The following is a 20,294-nucleotide window of genomic DNA, read 5'->3' as shown; positions in this document are numbered from 1 at the left end:
TTAGGCTCAGTTTGGCCCAACATTTATATATAAACGATCATTGGATTCAACCACTCTATGAAGACCCAAAGACAATAGACTTATGTAAGATGAAGCCCATCAGGTAATCAACCTTGTAATGGTCATTTGCACCTAAACTCTGGACCCATAATCATCAAAACATTGGTCATAGGGAAAGACATATTCCTTGACTACAAAATGCAACGTCACACTATCCACTCAGATGTATCTCGTGATTAAAACCTTTTTTAAACTTTTCCATAAAATATTAATATATCCTATAAATACATTTTTGCAAATCAAAATTCAAATACAATTGAAATCCATTACTGGCAGTTTTAGGTTCACATCATAGAGAATGTAAACCCTGGTATTCACTTTGTCTAACAATGGGGCCAATCTTATCAATATAATCACCCACTTAGGTAATTTCTTAAAATGCCCCTAACATGCCTAGATATTTGACCCTTAATGGATTTCACTAGTTAGTACATCAAAGACTGTTCGGTCCAAAACCTAGTACAATTTCATACTCAAGTCTAGGGTTAAGTGTAACATGGTTTTCAAAACTAGACCGGACCGGACAATTGGATTGGAAAAATCTGGAACCGGTCACCTGACCGATTTCGTTTTCCCCCCAAACCACTTTTTTTTCCCAAAACTATTGATTTTGGTCAGCAAACCGCTGAACCAGTCGGTTAACCATTCGAATGGTTTTGACCGTTTTTCAATTTTTTTATTTTTTGTCAGAACGGGCCGACCGTTCGAACCGGTAACCGCACCCCTAACCGGTTCAGTTTTAAAAACCATGAAGTGCAATTTTCCAGTTTTGCCCATCTATCTCCAAGGTCCAGTGTATAACTAGAATTTGGTCTGGGTTTAGTGCTTCTTCCAAACACCCACTAGTTGTGTTTGATGTCTAACCCTAGCAATTGAGACAAACTGCTTCACCAATTTAGTTGTACATCAGTGTTAGTTTTGTTAGGATAAATTCCTCAAATCTATCCAATAGTTGGAAACATTTTAATTAATATGAGTCATGTAAGTGTCTAGTTTAAGGAATAATTTACCAAAACATATCAAATGTGATCATGAAACAATGATGTACTTATATTATTCATAAATGTTTGTGTACATCAATCTAATTGAAGCTAAGGGCATTCATTGTCTAACAAAAAGTGGGACCTATCATGTATGAGATGTGAAGTGTTAGATGTTGTTGGTAGAATGTTGGAATGTATTTTATTGGTAAGTGATCTAGACTCTTGTGCATTGGCACCTTAGAGCATAATAGATTACAAATAGAATTATATAAATTAAAAAAAAAATCAAAAATCAAAAAGGAAAAAGGAAAAAAAAAGATAGATGCCACATAGGACAATTCCATTTTAATATATAGATATATAAGATAATTGGATTGGTTCGGATTTTGGTGTGATCTATCTCAATAGGAATCTGCCTTGATTATAGCTTCATATGCGAAAATTAGGGCTATCAATGGGTCAGTTTGATTTGACAAACCTGAACCGATGGGGCCAATTCTAGTACCAAGAATTGGAATCAATGGGTCGATTCTAGGTCCTGATATAATGTCTTGATTATTATTGGTTTGGAAAGCAGTTCTACCTAATCCCAAACCGATTTAGACCCGACCTGAGCTATATATAATATTTAATATATTAAACGTATATATTTATTTTAATTGATTAATTTATTTATTATAATTAGGTTTATCGGGTCAGACCCGATTGTTTCAGTTGGGTTTAAAAATTACAGATCCTGTAGGGTCCGGTTCGGTTTCAAGTTCTCATATTTCATGTCGGCTCGGTTCCGTTCTATCTGATCCCGGCCCAGACCCGACCCGTTGTCAGCCCTCACGAAGATGTTCCTCGAGTGACTAACCGTAGGCGACGACGTCCGGGCGTGAGAAGTTAGGATTTTTCAAAGTACAGAAGAAGAAAGCGAGAAAATCAGGTGACTTCACCTCGTCCCTCTTATTCATCTGATGAATCTAAATCAGCGAATGTAGCTCTATCCCCTTATTCTTACAAATGTGAGAATTTATCTGTTCAGTGTGGCGAGGTTTGGGCGTTAAAGGAAGTTGGGGTTTTCAGCAGAAGAAAAAAGTTGAAGGTTTTTTTGTTTTTTTTTTCAGGTAGCTTCACCTCTTCTCCTTCTCCAATCTCCTAATACCCGAGAAATAGTATCATTAGAATGAAAAAAATGCCATACACAGTGACCAAAAGACTCTTACGTGTTCAAAGGAAACTTGTCTCTCCATTTCATTTGCAGAGATCAAGGTGAGAAGACAAAGAAACCCTAGAAGGCGTTGGTAAGAATGGCGATTGCAAGAACAGGAGTCTTCGTTGATGATTATTTAGAATGTGAGAACCTATATTTAAATGTTATTCGTTGAAACTCTCTATTGTTATCTGTATATTTATTTATCTGTTTTAAATTTGAAGATTCAAGCACATTACCAGCAGAACTTCAGAGGCTTCTTAACACCATGAGAGAACTCGATGAGAGATCACAAGGTAGAACTTTGACTCATAATTTGGCCTTTTTCCTGTAACATCCAGTTCGAAATCCATTGGGCTTATGACACTAATGAAAACAAATATTTCATATTTTTTTCATTGAGTCTTTTTTTTTTTTGCTATAGTAGGCAATAATCGAAAGTCTTTGACTTCTCTTATTACTTTGTAATCTTCCATTTCCTTGGAAACGTTATCAAGTTACATTAATTTGCAATACCAAGGGGTGGAAGGAGGAATCAAAATGTCACCTAGTAAACTGGAAAAAAATCTGCAGCTCCAGGGAGAATGGGGGTCTAGGGATCAGAGCATTGAAAGATACCAACACAGCCTTGCTAGGGAAGTGGTTCTGGAGATTCAATGAGTATACGGGTAGTCTGTCAAGAAGGTTTATAGTGTCCAAATTCAGTTCAAGCAGAAGGGAGTGGGAGACAGAAGAAGTAAAATCATCCTATGGGTGCTCATTGTGGAAGGCAATTCAGAAAGTTCATCCTCAGTTTTTGTAGAGCATAAAATATGAAGTGGGAAATGGCCTCAGGGTGCTTTTTTGGAAGGACTTCTGGTGTGGGGATGGCCCATTAATGACTCTCTTCCCTGATCTGTTTGAGATTTCTGTAAACAAGGATGCAACAGTGGCTGATTGTTTGGAGAGGCAGAATGGACATTGTATTTGAAACTCTTAATTCAAGAGAAATTTAAATGATTGGAGGTAGCTTCTTTGATCAGCTTCTTTCAATTCTTTATGACTCAAAGACATCTGGAGTAAGGGAGGATAAAAGGAAATGGCTCTTCGAGAAATCGGGTACTTTTTCTGTGAAATCCTTCTTTAACAGCTTGACAAGGGAGGAGTCTTCTTCTTTCCAAGTGACAAGATTTGGATCAGGTCTGTTCCGTCCATCTAAACTGGCTTTCTTTGTCTGGTCGGCACTGCTGGATAAGACCCTGACTAAAGAAAATTTAGTCAGAAGAGGTTTAGAGGTGGAGGATATAGCTTGTTCACTATTGCTGTGTTTAGTTTGAAGGAAAAGGTAGGGAAAGATGGGAAAATCTGTGCAAGGTTTGTACAGGTTTCTCTACCTTCCCTTTCCTTTCCCTAATGTTTCCTTCAAACCAAACGCAGCCTATGTGATGGAATGTGGAGCCTTCTAGCCATTTGTTGTTACACTGTGATTTTTCTTACTAGATTTGGATGAGTCTATTGTAACTGTTTGGTGTAAAGATGTGCTTCTTGGCTGATGTGAAGGGATTTATAGGGGCATGGGTTGTAGGAGGCTTAACTAGGGCTGGAAAGGTAGCTTGGAGCATCCTCCCTGCAGCAGTTTTTTTGGGCAGTGTGGAGTGAAAGAAATAGTAGATTATTCGACGGAAAACAATCCTCAAAAGAAGTACCCAATAAGGATTTTGGGGATGGTGCATTCTTGGTTGGAAATCTATCCATTATTCAAAAATAGACACACTTCTTCCTTTTTTGATTCTGATTTCCTTTTTGTAAGGAGTTTATAGTTTTTTTTTTCTTCCAAGGGGTTGTTGTATTGGACATACTGTTTCTCTTTGTACAGTTTCTCATTGTACAAGGGCTATATTGTATTTCGGCTCTTTGATCTTAGTGAAATACTTTACCTTACAGCTAAAAAAACGATTGATCCCTTCCAAGGCTTCACCACTAATAAGGATGTCGACACTATGCACCAAAAGAAGAGCCAAGCCCTAAGGATGCTTGAGAGTGAAGAGGGAATAATTTGATGAATTTTGTTGAAACCCAACCTCTATCACAACTCCACATAATCTCTCAAACCAAGCTCGTGGAGCTTGTTTGAGTCCATGTAACAACTTCTTAAGTTTGCAGCCTAACTTTGGATCATCAAAATATCATGGATGTGGCTTCATGTACACTGTCTCATGGAAATGCCCATGAAGAAAGACATTCTTTACACCCATCTGGTGAATAATCCACTACATAACAGCAACGATGGCAAGAATAAGTTTGACAGTATCATTTTGGCAACTGGGGAAAAAGTCTCCTCATAGTTAAATGCCATGTTTTTGTTTATACACGAGCAACAAGTCATGCTTTATATCTATCCAAAGTGCTATCGGTGTTCAGCTTGACAGAGTAAACCCAACGACTACCAATGATGAAAGCATCTGGTGGAGGAGGCACAAGTTCTCAAGTATCATTCTTTAGTAGAGCCTAAATCTCAGAATTCATGGCATCTTCCCAATGCTCAAGCAGCTCAACTTCTATAGCCTATTGGTAAGATTTTGGGATATCTGTGGAAGACGATACAATATAAAAGTATTGATAAAAAAAGCACTACAATAGAAAAGTGCTATGGGTTGCAAAAAATCCATAGTAGTCAAGAGGACAAGAAACTCTAGAAGAACAACATAAAGGAGTAGGAATAGGTGGTGAATGGTCACTTACATAAGGTGTGGATGTTGGACGAATAGATCCTAAGGATGACGGAGGAGGAGGCATAGGCACTGGAACAGTTGGATACTTCTTGAATATGCAACAGTGGAGACTTAGAATCATATGAAGAGTCAAAGTAATGCAAAACAGAAAAAAATGGTGTAGGTAATTTAACAATATGTTCAAAGAAAGACAAGTTCTCAAAGAAGATAAAATTTCAAGATGTGCAAAGACGGTGAACTTTAGGATCACAACAGAGAAAACCCGTAGATTCTTAACTGTACCCCATGAAAGCACACATAGCTGATTGAGTAATTAGCTTGGTGCACTCATGAGGAGGGGTATGCACAAAGTAGACACAACCAAGAACATGAAGCATAGAATAGTTGGGGTGTATGATGAAAGAGAGAATAAAAAAGAGAATGGTTACTGAGAACTGAAGATGGAGTGATGTTGATAAGATACATAGTGGTTCTGGCCGCCTCCACCCAAAAGGTAATAGGTACATGATAAGTCAAGCAAAAGGGATCTCACTACACTCAAAATGTGTCTGTTCTTGCACTTAGCAACTCCATTTTTTGGAAGAGTTCTTGGGAAAGATCTTTGGGACAGAATACCGTGCTGCTTCAGATAAGTCCGGAATTCCCTGTTTTCCGTATCAAAATATTTTCCCCTGAATTTGAACATAAGATGTGCATGGTGGCATTGTGTTGGGTCATTACCATAATGTGAAAGTTTTGGAAGGTGGAAAAAGGAAATGATTACAAGGGCTGATAATACATCACCCAAACCCATAAATCTACCTAACAACCCATATATTTTTTCTTTATTTATCTTCAAAAAAAAGTTCTGGAAGGTGGAAAGAACTTTTGATTTCTTGTACAGAAAGTAAACCCAAGTATATCTAGTGCAATCATCAATAAATTATACAAAATATCTGTAACCAAGTCTAGAAATAATAGGAGACGACCAAACATCAATATGTATGTATTAATTGGAAAGGAAAGTAGCATGCTTAGAAGAAGTGGGAAAGGAAAAATGACTTTAATGAGACCCAAATTTATGCAAAATAATATTCTTAGAAATTGAAGTAACAAATGGCAAACAACTAGTAGCAATCCTTCTTCTTTGATAAGCAACAGATAAATTTCATTAAAGAGAAACCACTGCAGAAAACGGTGGAATTAAGAACAGTACAAAAGTAAAAAAACAAATCCAAACCAGCTCCAAAACAACATGATCTATTTTTTTTATCAGTATTCATTTTTTTTTTATCAGTAAAAAAAAAACATGATCTATAATAACCACACGCACACAAACATAAACAGAAAACCACAAAAAATAGATACAGATGTTACAAGCTTGCCCCTGGTCCTGGACAACTCCAATCCAATTTACTCTTCTGTACCCAGCCTTTGCTAAGGAATCAGCCAGGCCATTTGCACTTCTAGGTACCCATTTGAATGAGCTATTTGATAAGGATGCCAAGTATTGTGCTTGCCTTACCAAAGGTCTAACTTTCCAGGGAACCAGATCCTGCTTCTTCAGCCATGTTAATTCTAGGTGTGAAAGTGAGAGAACAAGAGAGAGACTTGATTTGAGGGGTGTGTTTAATAAGTCACACGCCTAAACAGAAAGAATGTATATTATTGTGTAAGTGGACAATTCTGTCCTTACAAGAATAAAAGAAATAAAAGTGTATAATAGTATACAAGAATGAAAGAAAAATAAAATTACAATATTAACCCCCATCTTCTATACATAGAGATAGCTGAATCAAGTTTTGGGGAGATGATTGGTTAGGAATCGGAAAGCTATGTGATATTTGCCCTTGATTGTATAGACTGAGAAAGAAGAACAGCTCGATTTCAAAAAAATTTGAAATTGATTGAGGTAGAGCAAGCTGGTACTCAAAATTTAGAAGAGCTCTGTTTGATTGGGAGATTTGGGAATGTGTGGGTTTGCTCTCAAAATTACAGCTAGCTGAAATCCAGGTGGATAGGAAAGATTCAATTTGGTGAAAAGAGTCTAGAAATGGAGTTTTCTCTGTTTTAAATCCTTTTACAAGGCTCTGCTAAGGATGGAATCAGAAAGTTCTGAGTTAAAAGGGGTTTGGGAAACCCCACTCCTCCAAGGTTAGAAGCTTGTGCTTGGCTGGTGGTGTTGGATAGCATTCTGACTTTGGACCATATTTAGAATCAAGGAGTTCACTTTAGCTGGAAGATGCTATTTGTGTGAGAATGCAGAGGAGAATGTTCTTCACCTGTTTGTTGGCTGCCCATGTTCAAGATTTGTTTGCAGTTTCTTCTTTGGGCTTTTCAAGACTAGATGGGTGGAACCAAGCACTTCAGGAGACATCTTTGCTTGTTGGCCATCTATGAGAGGAAATGCCAAGGCAAAAATTGTGTGAAGCTGCATCCCTTTTGCTACTTGCTGGGAAGTGTGGAAGGAAAGAAATAGAAGAGTATTTGAGAACAAAGCTAGCTCAAGAGATAAAGTTAACACTCATTTGATTCATCAAAAAAAGTTAACACTCATTTGTGGCAAAAGGATTATGGATTGGGTTCTCATCCTTCACGAATTTGAAGGAGTCTCTAAGGAAGACCTTGGCATTGGTTTTTGGAGTCTTCTTGAATTAAGCTAGTTTCCCTCTTGTTTCTTTTCTAAAAGATCTGTTTCAGTTTTTTGTTTTGCTATGTATGTTCTCTTTTGGTTATCTCTCATCATCCTCTTGATGTACTTTTGTTTATTTTATCAATAAATTTTCTTTTTTTTATCATAAAAAAAAATCATATGGACTTTATTACATTTGGATTTGATGTTTAGTGATGGATTGTTGTTATTATTTTTTCAGCACTTTGGTCATTGAGCTTTTAAATTTCTGAACTTTTTTATTTTTCATGGAAGCCATGATCAATCAGACAAGAGAGCAGACCAAGTACTGCTTGGGATTGCCTTCTCAAATCTCAAAGAAAGGGAGCCATAATGATGATGAGGCAACACTTGAGAAGATGAGAAAGGAGATTGAGGCAAACCAGGAGAATGCTTTGAGCCTATGCACTGAGAAGGTCTTGCTAGCACAGCAAGCTTATGATCTTGTGAGCTGCATTTCTTTCTTCCTTTTCTTGGTGCTTGCTTTATTAATAGTTTAACTGAAATGCATGGGTTTCGTTCTTATATTTATTTATCATTTTGCTTTCTTGGTATACTTTGATTGCTACAGAAACTGATAGTTGTTAGATTATCCAATTGCAACTATTTGATTCTAATGTTCTTATCTGGCATGGGTATAATTTTAGGCAGTTATTATTGCCCTGTAAATTGGGTTGTTCTGACAATGTGATTTTTAAGCCCCAGAACTTTCTGATAAATATTTTTTCCCAGTTTGTTGACTAGAGAAAAAAATAATTGCCAATTAATGATGCATAGATCAGAATGTGTATTAGGAGCTGAAACATTGACAACTAAGTAAAATCTATAGCTATATTAAAGTGTGAATCTGCCTTTGAATTTCTGGACTCCGCCCCCCCCCCCCCCCCCCCAACCAAAAGGCCCCTATTTGTTTATTTGTCCCCATTTTACTGTCAAGGAAAAATTGTAAGGATGCATCTGGTTTAATCATGTACTTATTATGTATTTCATTTTTCTTATTGTTTTGGTGACTAAACTACCCAATTTAGTATTCTATTCTCATTGTATGGTGAGGGAAATTTCTTAATTGGCCTGGTTGCTTTGAAGGAAACTGTTCTTTCTTGATATCTCCAGTGGTTGCATTTTCATTTTCGCTCAAGATGACTAAATATTTAGTTCTTCAAATCATATTTTTGTAGTAACTTACCAAACAGGTCGCATGCCCTATTGGCCTCTGTAACTTCTATTTATAGCAGCGATTCAAGTAGTACTAGACCACTGAAATTCAAGGCTAGAAGAAGAATATTGATAGGTCCACCAGTGGTGTGGTTGAGAATGGTTTTGTGAGTTTTCTATATAGCCTAGCATTTTTTTTTCTTTTTAAGAAACTGGAGCAAATACATGGGTTGATGTAAATTTTTTATACTTTTTAATAGGATTTTTTTTTGGGCTCTGACAATGCCTGAACTTTGTAAAAAGGCCACTTTACACCCTAAAGTTTAAAATGGGCCATTTTCGCCCTCAAACTTTTATGGAAAAGCCACGCTAAGACAAAATGGATGACGTTAGAGACATTATCGACGGTTCCATTAGACAATGAATAAAATAATAAAGGATGTTTATATGGCACTGCTCAAGTCAAATAATTTGGGAAATTACAGGCTCCTTGAGACCCTAAAGTTTGAAAAGGCCACTTTAGATGTTAAAAACTCTATTAGTTAAAAATCAGTTTTATTAATTTATCATGATTGAAATAATCCTTGAAATAACAATAATGAATTTAGAGTCATTAAGTTAACAATAATTAATTTAACAGCAAACTATTAAGAATACTGATAAAGGGGTCTATGATGGCATAACAGTAAATAATTAGAATCATTAAATAAACAATAATTAAGAGTAAATCATTACTTAAATACTAACTTAATTAGCCTAACTAATAGTAAATTGACAATCACTTCATTTACTTAATTAACTTAGCAAGTCAATTTGCTTAATCAAAGTAATTTAATTAATTTCTTTAATTTTTTTATTTACTTCACTAGAAAATAAAGAAATAAGAAAGAGCTCAAAGATTCAAGAAAGAAGAGAGAAAAAGGGTTTCTTGAGAGTGAGGACAAGAAGATCAGAGAATAGATAAGAGAAGGCCAAAAAACTAATCAGGCCACCACTCTGATAGGCCCAGACCCAATACAATTGGGTGGTCCACATATGTGGTCCTGGTTCAGCCTTATAATCAGACATATAGGCAGGGACCACACATAAGGTCAACGTTGTTTAAATTAGTGTTCTAATTGTAGTATGAATATAATAGGTGAATCCAATTAGAAGTCAGATTAGTCAGTTTTGACTATAGTAGGAAAGCAGAATTTGAGTAGGAGTTTGTAACAGAATAATTATAAATAGATGGTCAATGAATGGGAAAGGCAAGCAATTACCAATCAATCTTTTTCTCAGTCGTTCTCCTCTTTGTTAATTTCTTTAGGAGGTTTGAATTCCCTTGGAGAAGCTCCTGTGATAGGCAGAACCTATGAATTGGTATCAAAGCGTGAATGATAAACCAATGTTTTAAAAACTGACCCGGAGGCCGAACTGCTTTTGCCTCCAGGTTGCGGGACATCGATTTTACTGTCTGGGTTGAATGGGTCAGACGTGCCATGTCATATATATATATATATATATATATATACTCAAAGTTGTTGAAAACCCCCGGCCATTTTGCATTTTGTGGTTCAACAAAGGAAATGAGGTAGAGGTTTCTTATAAATCTCTAGTTAATTTTTATATTTATAACACATTTGAAGAATTGGTTTGGTGTGATGGGGACAATAACACATACAATTTTGTGAAAGATAATAAGAAAATAACTCTTAAACCAATGCATCTTAATTCATTTCCAAAGAAGGAAGCTAAGCCAATCACTACCCTCTTCACCTCAACTAAATTGGCTGGAGGACGGGAGGAGATGGGTATTTGGGTGTTGTTTATGTGTTGGTTACAAAAGAAGTCAGCAAAGAAACACCTGTTCTGGAGAAGGTAAAGAAGATACCTCATGAGTATTCTGATGTGATGCCTGAGGAATAACCTGATGGCCTTCCTCCCCTAAGGGATGTACAACATCATATAGATTTAATGCCAAGAGTAGCATTACCTAACCTCCTAACCTACTCCACTATAAAAAGAGTCCTAAGGAGCACGGGGAGCTCCAAAAACAAGCAAGAGTTATTGAAGAAAGGGTTGATCCGTGAAAGCTTAAACTTATGTGTTGTACCAGCTTTGCTCACACCAAAGAAAGATAGTAGTTGGCATACATGTGTTGACAGCTGTTAAGAAGAATACAATTAAATATAGGTTTCCATACATTGCCTTGATGACATGTTGGACACATTGGCTGGTTCACAAGTCTTTTCAAATTCGTATCCGAGAGGGGAATGAGTGGAAGGCTGCATTCAAGACTAAGGAAGGTCTTTATGAATGCCTGGTTATGCCATTTGGATTGTATAATGCCCCTAATACCTTTATGAGGTTCATGAGACAAGTCCTAAGATTTATGGGAAAGTTCGCGGTGGTTTACTTTGATGACATACTCATCCTTCACAAAGATTTGACATGTGCAAGGCTGCTAAAATTGCTGCTCTCATAGGGTCGATCTCTTTCTAACCCAGTGGGAATGATAAGCCAAAAAAAGAGGGGGAAGAAGAATGAAAAAAGAAACAAAAGGAGAGAGAGAGAGAGAGAGAGAGAGAGAGAGAGAGATGTGAATACATTCTGAATTTGTATGTTTTTTTTTTTGTAGTAGGATCCCAAATTGTTGTCTTTAGGCAACTTTGTTGACAGTTTGGGTCCAGGGGTATTTTCGTCATTTTTGTAATTTGGATTCTGGTCAGAGGCAGCTGGATGCACAGCTATTAGTTTTTGGTCTCTTTGGTGTTTTATCTTTTAGGGGTTTGTTTGAAGTTAGTTTTGTTCTTGAGTTGTTTGTGAAGGGAGAACATTCTAGGGGCATATGTGTAAATATTTTAGTTGGCTTCTCCAGTAAGCCTTGAGTTTTATAAAAGAGAAGGGGGTTGTTTCTATGGAGGTCTCTTTGGTTCCTTATCTCTTGTTTGAACTGTAGCTCAACCCCAGCTAGGGTTTTCAAGACTTGGGAGTTTGGGTTTTGAGGAGCCGATCCATTTTGGCACCTTCCAATCCCTCTATAGCTGTGTGTCCATGCGAGAGGCTAGCTTAACACCATTGTTACTGTAATGGAACTGTTCCAAGAGGAATTTTACTTCAGGTTCAGGTCTAAAATCCCTAAGAATCCAACTTGTTTGGTTGTTTCCATCTTGGTATTTTTGTGCTTATTGTTGTACACTTGAAGTGCTGCATATAACTTGTTTTTCTGTCCACATAAATGAGTGTGGTAGAAATGCAAATGCTAAGATGGATGAGTGGATAAACCAAAAAGGATAGGATTAGGAATGAAATTATCTGTAGGAACCTACGAGTGGCTCCAATTAGTCACATGCATAGAAGACTACCAACAACTCCAATTAGAAGAAGTGATTTGTTACAAGTTGAAGGGGCTAGAAGAGCTAGGGTAGACCAAAAAGGACATGGGCAGAAGTAGTAAGGAATGATTGAGGCACTAGTAATTTAACAGTGGATATGACTTTAAATAGAATGGATTGGTGAAACAGGATACATGTAGCTGGCCCTATATAGTTGGGATAAGGCATGGATGATGATGATGGCTGACAATTCGCTCTAGGTACTTGTTTTTTTCATTAAAGTTGGACATAACAAATTAGGGTTATGCTGAAAAAATGGCATGAAAGCAGAGTGCTAAATATGTGAATGGCAGTCCAGGGTGAATGCAACCTTTCTAGCTCTTATACCAAAGAAAACTGATGCTAGTTACCCTAAGGACTTTAGACCGATCAGCTTAGTAACCAGCATTTACAAAATCTTAGCCAAGGTCTTTTTGTTGAGACTAAAACTAGTTCTCCCAGTTGTAATCACTCAAAATCAAGGGGCTTTCATTCAAGGGAGGCAAATAGCTGATCAGATTCTAGTTGCTAATGAATGTGTAGAGGATCCGAAAAGATCAAGAAGGAAAGGTTTTGTGTGCAAGTTGGACCTAGAGAAAGCTTATGATTTGGTGGATTGGACATTCTTGATTGATGTGATGAGATATTGTGGTTTTGGGCAAGATGGTGCAAATGGATCTATGGTTGTGTTAAGTCTTGCAGTTTGTTAGAGACTTCTTTCTTGCTCATCGGGGTTTGAGGCAAGGTCCTCTCTCACCCTTTCTCTTCACCCTAATAGCAGATGTGTTAAGTAGAATGATCTTAAAGGCCGATAGAGAGACTATAATAAAAGGATGGAAGACCGGAAGAAATAGGATCCCAATTACTCATCTACAGTTGGCTTAGGATATTATAATCTTCTATGAGGGTGGAGAGCAAAATTTGGTGAGGAATCTGAAAAAGTTGGTCAAGAAGTTTGAGTTTATCTCTAATCTGAAAGTCAACCTTGATAAGAGTTGCATAACAGGAATAAACTTGGAGGTAGAGGAACTGAACTTTGCTGCAGATACTTTAGAGTGTCCTATTGCTAGTTGGCCTCTGACCTATCTAGGACTTCCTCTAGGTGCAACCTAAGGAGAGTAGATTCTGGAACCCCATAGTGGAGAGATGTACAAAGAAACTGGCAACTTGGAAGAGGAGTTATGTATCTTTGAGGGGAAGGATTACCTTGATTAAATCCACACTTGCTAACCTACCAATCTATTTCCTATAAGTTTTTAGAATCCCCTAAAAAGAAGCCAAAAAAACTGAAAAGATTATGAGGGACTTTTTGTGGGAGCCGGGTGATGGAAGGAAGGATCATCTAGTTAAATGGGAGGTTGTGTGTAGGAATCTTAAACAATGAGGTCTAGGGATTGGTAGTGTGGATAAAAAGAATAGGACTCTGCTAGGGAAATGGCTTTGTAGGTGGCCGATGGAAAGGGATAGACTATGGCATGAAGTAATAGCTAGCATACATGGAAGGTTGGGACACAGGTGTATCTACCAGAGCTACCTTGGCCTCACCTTGGAAAGCGGTTCATAGCATTCTGCCTTACTTTCTCCATTTTGTTAGGTATGCTGTTTGCTCTAGGGCTTCTGTTAAATTTTGGGATGAAACTTGGGTTGGTTCTTGTCCTTCAAAGGAGCTTTCCCCCTCCTTATACTCAGTTTCTTTGTACAAAAATGAGTGTGCCAAGATTTGTTATTCCTCCAATACATCCAGTGGACCTTAGTTGGGACTTTGGGTTCCATAGAGGTCTTAGGGATAATGAACTCTTGGCTTGTGTGTATCTTTTACAACTCCTTCAGGAGGTTTGCTTGGACCTTGATAAATCTGAAAAACATATTTGGGCCCCCAACCCCAAGGGTTTGTTTTCTTGTGCTTCTTTGTTCAAGACCTTTTGTGATTCCTCAGCTTCTTCCTTTCCCTTTAAAGAGTTTTGGTGCAGACCCATTCCACCCAAAGTAAGAGCTTTCTGCTGGGAAGTAGTTCATGGGAAGATAAATACTATGGGCTTGCTAGTTGCTACAAAAGAGAAGACCTAATTCCTGTCTCTTCCCTAACTGGTGCATCTTATGCAAATCCAGTAATGAAGTTGTCTTTATTTACTTATTTCCTGCCCTTTTGTTGCAGATATTTGGCTTTGCTTTTTTTCTTTGTTTGGGTGCAAGTGGACTTTACCAACTGAGGTTAATATGTTATTTGATCCCTTCATATTTACTTGGCCAAAGAAAAGAGGGAGGATAATGTGGAGATGTGTCAGAGCAGCCTTGATTTGGATTTGGACCATCTAGCAGGAGAGGAATGCAATAATATTCTTAGAAAAGGAGAAAAGCAAGGAAGAAATCAGGATTTGTGTGATGGTTAGGTGATCCACTGGATCACAACTCTAGAGTTGCTTTCCAGTTTTCCTTTGATGATATTTGGAGGAATTGGGAAGCAGTTGCTAAAAGTTCTAAGAGAAAGGACAGAATGGAGGTTGTTTGGGGTCCACCAACTGAAGGTTTTGTTAAACTGAACTTTGATGAGAGCAGCAGCCAAGGTAATCCAGGCCCTTCTGGAATAGGAGGGGTTTTGAGAGATGGAGAAGGTAAATCTATAGCACTTTTTTTTGGCCCTGCAGGTATGGGTGACTCACTCAAAGCGATACTGCTAACTGCAATCCAAGGGATGCAGATAGCTAGTGAGATAAATTTGACAAATATGGTGACTGAAGGGGATTCAGAAGTGGTGATAGAATAGCTAAAACACCCAGAGTCTATAATTTAGTGCTACTGGACTGAAATGAAAAAATTTACATGGTTAACCAGGAATATGAATTTGAGGATACAATGGGTGAGGAGATCGGCAAATGGGATGGCAGATGCTTTGGCTAAGCAAGGAGTGGAGAGGTCTATTTTGTTCAGGGCACATTTGTAATGTGATTTCTTTTATGTATGAGAGGTAGTGGCGCGTGCCTCTCTTAGGGATGCTTGTAAAGATATGATATAAAGCTTTTTAATAAAAATAATCATTTATCATAAAAAAAGTCACAAGTAATTTAGAAGGGTTTTTATGGTTATGAATGTACAATGAACAACCTATCTTAGAAAAGAATGGCAATCAACAGAACTGTTTATTTTTACTGTTAAGAAATGTTTATTTATTTAGTTGATGGATGCCAAAGTAAAAGAACATTAAGCAAGACATTCAACTCCTTAATTTCATTAGCAATGGATGAAATGGCAGAATATGTTTGAGCAATGCTTAGCTTTGATTTCATTGAATGCTCCTGTGAAATGCTTTCAAGCTTCTTTGTGTTCACTGAAAATTTTGGCAAAATACCTATGGTCATTTATAGGATTAATGTTTTACTGGAATTTGGATTCTATTCTTACATTTTTATGCCTCGCAGATAGATAGCCATGTAAAACGGCTTGATGAAGATCTCAACAACTTTGCAGAAGATTTAAAGCAAGGTATTATAACATGATAATATTTTTTATAGGAATCAAAGCCTTCATTGAGAAGAAAAGTACAGTATACTCTTATGTATATACAGGGAGTAAACCCACATGTAAAAAGGATGACAAAACAAAAAGAAATCTTTATAAAATCTTAATCCACTTAGGGCCTGTTCGTTTCCTCTCAACTCTTAAGAGGAATCTTTTAACTTTAAGAGAAAAATGGTTGTTCGTTTTATCTCTTAAAGTGCAATCATACAACTTTTTGTTTTCCAATGATACCCCCAAAAAGACAAACAAAAACTCTCATATATGGGGTCAAAATGGATATTTGATAATTTTCAGAATTCAGAATTGAGAACAACATTCTCTACATTCAGAGTTCAGAGAAAAGAAAAGTTTACTAATACCAATATACCTCAATGTAATTATTGCACTTTTAATGTCAGACTTCAGAGCAAACGAACAGGCCCTTAGCCTTGTCCCAACCATATGGGGCCAAACTACATGAATATTGTTCTACCATTCCAGTGTGTTTACTGCCATATCCACTGTTGAATTATGGACCCTCGAGTCATTTCACACCACTTCATTCCACATCCTTTTTGGTTTGCTTTAGCTCTTTCAGAACCATAAACTTGTAATAGATCTCTTCTTCTCACTGGTACTGTAGTTGATCTTCTCTGCACCTGACCAAACCATTTTAGTCTATTTTTCCTCATTTTATTATTTGTTGGAGCTACTCTTATGTTTCTACAATTAAATCCACTTATAATACTACTTTCTAGTTTTCTCACTCATCAATCTCAATATTCATACTTCTACTACACTCATTTTTTGGACATGTGAAAACTCTACTCCATAAGGCATTGCTGGCCTTGTAATTATTTTACAATTTTAATCACAAGGAGCTTCCTCACAACCATGAAACACCCAAACAAAAGTAAGTTCTTGAGGATTAGAATATAGTCTAAAAATCAATTTGGTGATTGAGGGGGGAAAACCATGTTGATGCCTGCACATAGCTGGTCTTATGTTTGCTATTTGCTAATGTAGTTACAACAGTAAGTGATGCAGGTGTTTTGGATGTTATGTGAAGAAAAGGGCAAAACGAGTTTCACCAAATATTCTTCTTTGTACCTAATAAAACTGACTTTTTTTTACTCATTGGTGTATTCACTGTATTGTATATGCATTGCAAATTGAAATATAGTGACCTAGATCTAAAGCATTGATCAAAATAAAAAAGGAATAACTATATATGGACATAAAATGTATGCTATTATTGTATCTTCGACTCTGTCTAATATCCTTATGACCTGCAAAACATTGTTGGTAAGTGCAAAAGCTACATGAATTATTATTGTTGCTACAAAGAAAAGAAAAATAAAGGTGCCTCATTTGAAGACCATAAAAAGTTTCTAGTTATTGGTTTTTAATAAAGAGATTGCATTACATTGCAAACTGCTGCAATTGTTTATTGATGGTAATTATGAACTATAATCATGGTTTTTAGAACCAAACCGGTAAGGGGTCCGGTTACTGCTTCGAACGGTCCAACTGTTCGACCTGAACGATCGGCCCGTTTTGAAAAAAAACTTGAAAAATTTGAAAAATGGTCAAAACCGTTCAAACGGTTCGAACGGTTAACCGGCCGGTTCAGCGGTTTGCTGACCAAAATCAATGGTTTGGGGGAAAAAAGCGGTTTTGGGGGAAAACGGAACCAGTCAGGTGACCGGTTCACGGTTTTTCCGGTCCGGTTCGGTTTTGAAAACCATGACTATAATTAACAAATACGGACACTAATGTATGCAAAAAAATGTATTTTTTTCATATGACATTTGGGCATGCAAGGTGAAACTTATTGATAAAAATGCAGATGAATTGAAATTTGAAATGATTTTTCTTGTTGCAAAATATTAATAGGTGTTTTTTAATCTTTAAATTAAAGCCAAGATGACTTATGCATGATTTTGGTTTTTATTTACTTCTATTTGGTTTTATTAGAGGGTAAAATACCACCAGATGAGCCAGCAATCCTTCCTCCTGTTCCTATAGTGCCAAAAGATGAGAAACGCAAATCCTTCTTTGGAACACCTCAATCCAAGAGGCTAGATTTCAGGGAACGTGATTGGGACCGAGAACGTGATAAGGATTTTGAACTAATGCCTCCTCCAGGAAGCCATAAAAAAAGCATTCCTGCTCCTGTTGATGTTGATCAACCCATTGATCCAAATGAACCCACCTACTGCATCTGTCATCAGGTTATTACACTGATATTTCATTTTCAACCTTTTTATTACCTTAAGTTCATTTGTTGCATGTGTAACTGAGTATCTTTTAAGTTACCCTTCAGATGTTCTTATGCCTAATAGTTATTTGTTTTTGTACAACTTCCAGGTGTCTTTTGGAGACATGATTGCTTGTGATAATGAGAATGTGAGTCCCTTTTGCTACCCTTTGTTTCTGTTTTTTATCCTTGTTTTAGTCCATGCAGTCTACACATAGGTCCTTGTGAAATGTAATTTCTAGATGCAAAGAGAGGGTCATAGGTAGGACAACCTTTGAAAACTGAAAACTCAACCAAGAAATTATTGGTAGGGTAGAAAAATATTACGAGTATGATAAAAAGTATATTTTCATAAAACTGTAAATTTGAAATCTGGTATCAAGCACAAAGTATTTTGCCATTTGGTTAAAAATTGAAAAGAAGGAATGCTAGAGGCCTAGGGCAATATTTATTTATTGCACTTTTGGGCATGGAGGAATGTTGTGTTGTGAATAAAATTTATTACTCATGTGGGATCAACAAAAATATTCCTGTAGTATTTAGGCAGGAATAACAGCAATTTGCCTTAAGTGCTCCTAGTCCTAGCATCTCCATGCAGTGAAGGGGTTGATACTGAATATCCCTTTTATTAGGTTCTTGATTAGCCAAATGTGAAACTTCCTTGCCTGTGGTAGCTCCGTGCTTCAACAGTTAAATTCACTATTCCATATTCCATTCAGGATTAGTCTTCAAATTGTCAGAAGTTCTTAAGTAAACTAGGTAGGAATAGGACCTCTACATGCTCAAGGGAACTTTTGGCTGAAACCACATTGAGAGAGGGTATCTTGTGATACATGGACCTCAGCTGCAAAATATGTATAAAGGAGACAACAAAAAAATAAATGGCTAGAAATTAGGATGTTTCATCTTCTGACATAAATACTCTAAACCGAGAAACATTGTCATGGATAAATATTCTCTTGGCTTACACAGCCTTGAGAAACTGATATCTCAACCTTATGCTGTTTATTGAATAATCCTTTTTCGGTAATCCAGTTAACTTGATTATTGCAGTAGAGGGAAAAAGTGGATAGCCTTATGCTGGTAGATTGTGATGTTCTATAAAATCGTCCAGGGGTAAGAGTGTAGAATAAAGCTACAGAAATGTCACAAGAAAACGCAACTAAGAAAAATAAATTAACTTCTCATAGTAAAAGATCCGTCCTACGAGTCCAGTGCATTGAGGACCCAGCATTTTACAAAGTTTCTTATTGCAATTTTCTTACATAAATAATTATCAACACGCCCCAGGTAGGCAGACAACGTCAGCTTTTGTTGCTTGATTATACATTTCTAGTCTCTTGTTTGGATAAATTAATGAATTATGAAAATTGATATTTTCTTTGACAGTGTCAAGGAGGTGAATGGTTCCATTATGCTTGTGTCGGCCTCACACCAGAGACAAGATTCAAAGGAAAGTGGTATTGCCCCACCTGCAGATTATTACCACCTTGAATATATGTATATTTATGTTCTTTGATTTAATTGGCAGCAAGAGGGCCATGAGTCAATTTTTTCTGTAGTTGTGGAGGCATGTAAAGTATAAATTACACCTCGGTTGCTGTGTTTGATCACTTTGATGTATATTGGTGATGCTGTTTCTTTAATCCTCCTACTTGGGAACAAAACCAAGCAAGAGTTATTCGACTGTATAATATATTGTTTTCCTTGATTAATTATATTATGGCCTTTCATTTGCTGGAAAATTATTGTCTTGGAAAACCAAGTTACAGCCGTGAAACTACATAACGCTATGCACCACTAATGTGGGTCCTTGATTTGTTTAAAGGGAAAAGCGAAAAGTATGGCTAGGGTAACTTTTAAGAGTTGTTTTCACTTTTAAAGACCATCAATTTATTTATAATTATATTTTGTAATTTAAGAATATAATTATATATTTACATGTACATATTTTCAATAAGTTGAAAATTTGTAGACACACGGAAAAGGAATTTCCTTTGGTAAAAAAAAAAGGGAAAGAGCTTTACTTTACCAAAAGACCTAGGCCAAAAATTATCATGTGGGATTGGAGTTTGTCCCTTGAACATTCTAGTCTACCTACTTGCATTTCTTAATTTTTAGTGGCATGTTGTATCAAAATTTCAATGTATCACGTTAGAGACTGTTTACACAATGTATTTTTCATTGGTTCATGTTTCACAAAGTGTATTTACCATTAAATATTTTAACAACGTTGAAGATGTCACCATGGGTCCATCCATGTTTTAATTATTTTAATTATGTTTCAACAATTTCCATAGAATGCAGTTACAATAGATTTTGCTTAAATGTTTAAATGGGTAAATTGCATATTATCACCCTATACTTTGGGTTGGTGACACTTGGCCCCCAAACTTTCATTTGTGACAACGACCTTCTTAAACTTT

The 20,294-nt window shown here is 36.7% G+C and overlaps 1 protein-coding gene across 6 annotated transcripts; it reads left to right on the top strand.

Moving 5' to 3' along the window:
* The first annotated feature begins 1,845 nt into the window (after positions 1 to 1,845).
* Positions 1,846 to 19,613, top strand: ING2 (PHD finger protein-like protein). Of its 6 annotated transcripts, none has more exons than XM_010271422.3 (9): positions 1,846 to 1,974; positions 2,074 to 2,155; positions 2,293 to 2,384; positions 2,466 to 2,537; positions 7,858 to 8,048; positions 15,530 to 15,593; positions 17,586 to 17,842; positions 17,979 to 18,017; positions 19,258 to 19,613. In XM_010271422.3, the coding sequence occupies exons 3-9, from the start codon at positions 2,339 to 2,341 to the stop codon at positions 19,360 to 19,362; spliced, it is 774 nt and encodes a 257-aa protein (XP_010269724.1). In that variant the 5' UTR covers positions 1,846 to 1,974; positions 2,074 to 2,155; positions 2,293 to 2,338; the 3' UTR covers positions 19,363 to 19,613. The 6 variants fall into 6 exon arrangements, with proteins under 6 accessions (XP_010269724.1, XP_010269726.1, XP_010269727.1 ...); XM_010271425.3 differs by having other exon boundaries at positions 1,890 to 1,974; positions 2,265 to 2,384; XM_010271424.3 differs by lacking the exon at positions 2,074 to 2,155 and having other exon boundaries at positions 1,856 to 1,974; positions 2,156 to 2,384.
* Positions 19,614 to 20,294: the final 681 nt, after the last annotated feature.

The sequence above is a fragment of the Nelumbo nucifera genome, chromosome 2 (genome assembly GCF_055504915.1).
Source record: "Nelumbo nucifera cultivar China Antique chromosome 2, China Antique-T2T, whole genome shotgun sequence".
Lineage (NCBI taxonomy): Eukaryota > Viridiplantae > Streptophyta > Magnoliopsida > Proteales > Nelumbonaceae > Nelumbo > Nelumbo nucifera.
Note: the sequence above shows the minus strand (reverse complement) of the source record. Positions and strands in the feature narration are given on the sequence as shown.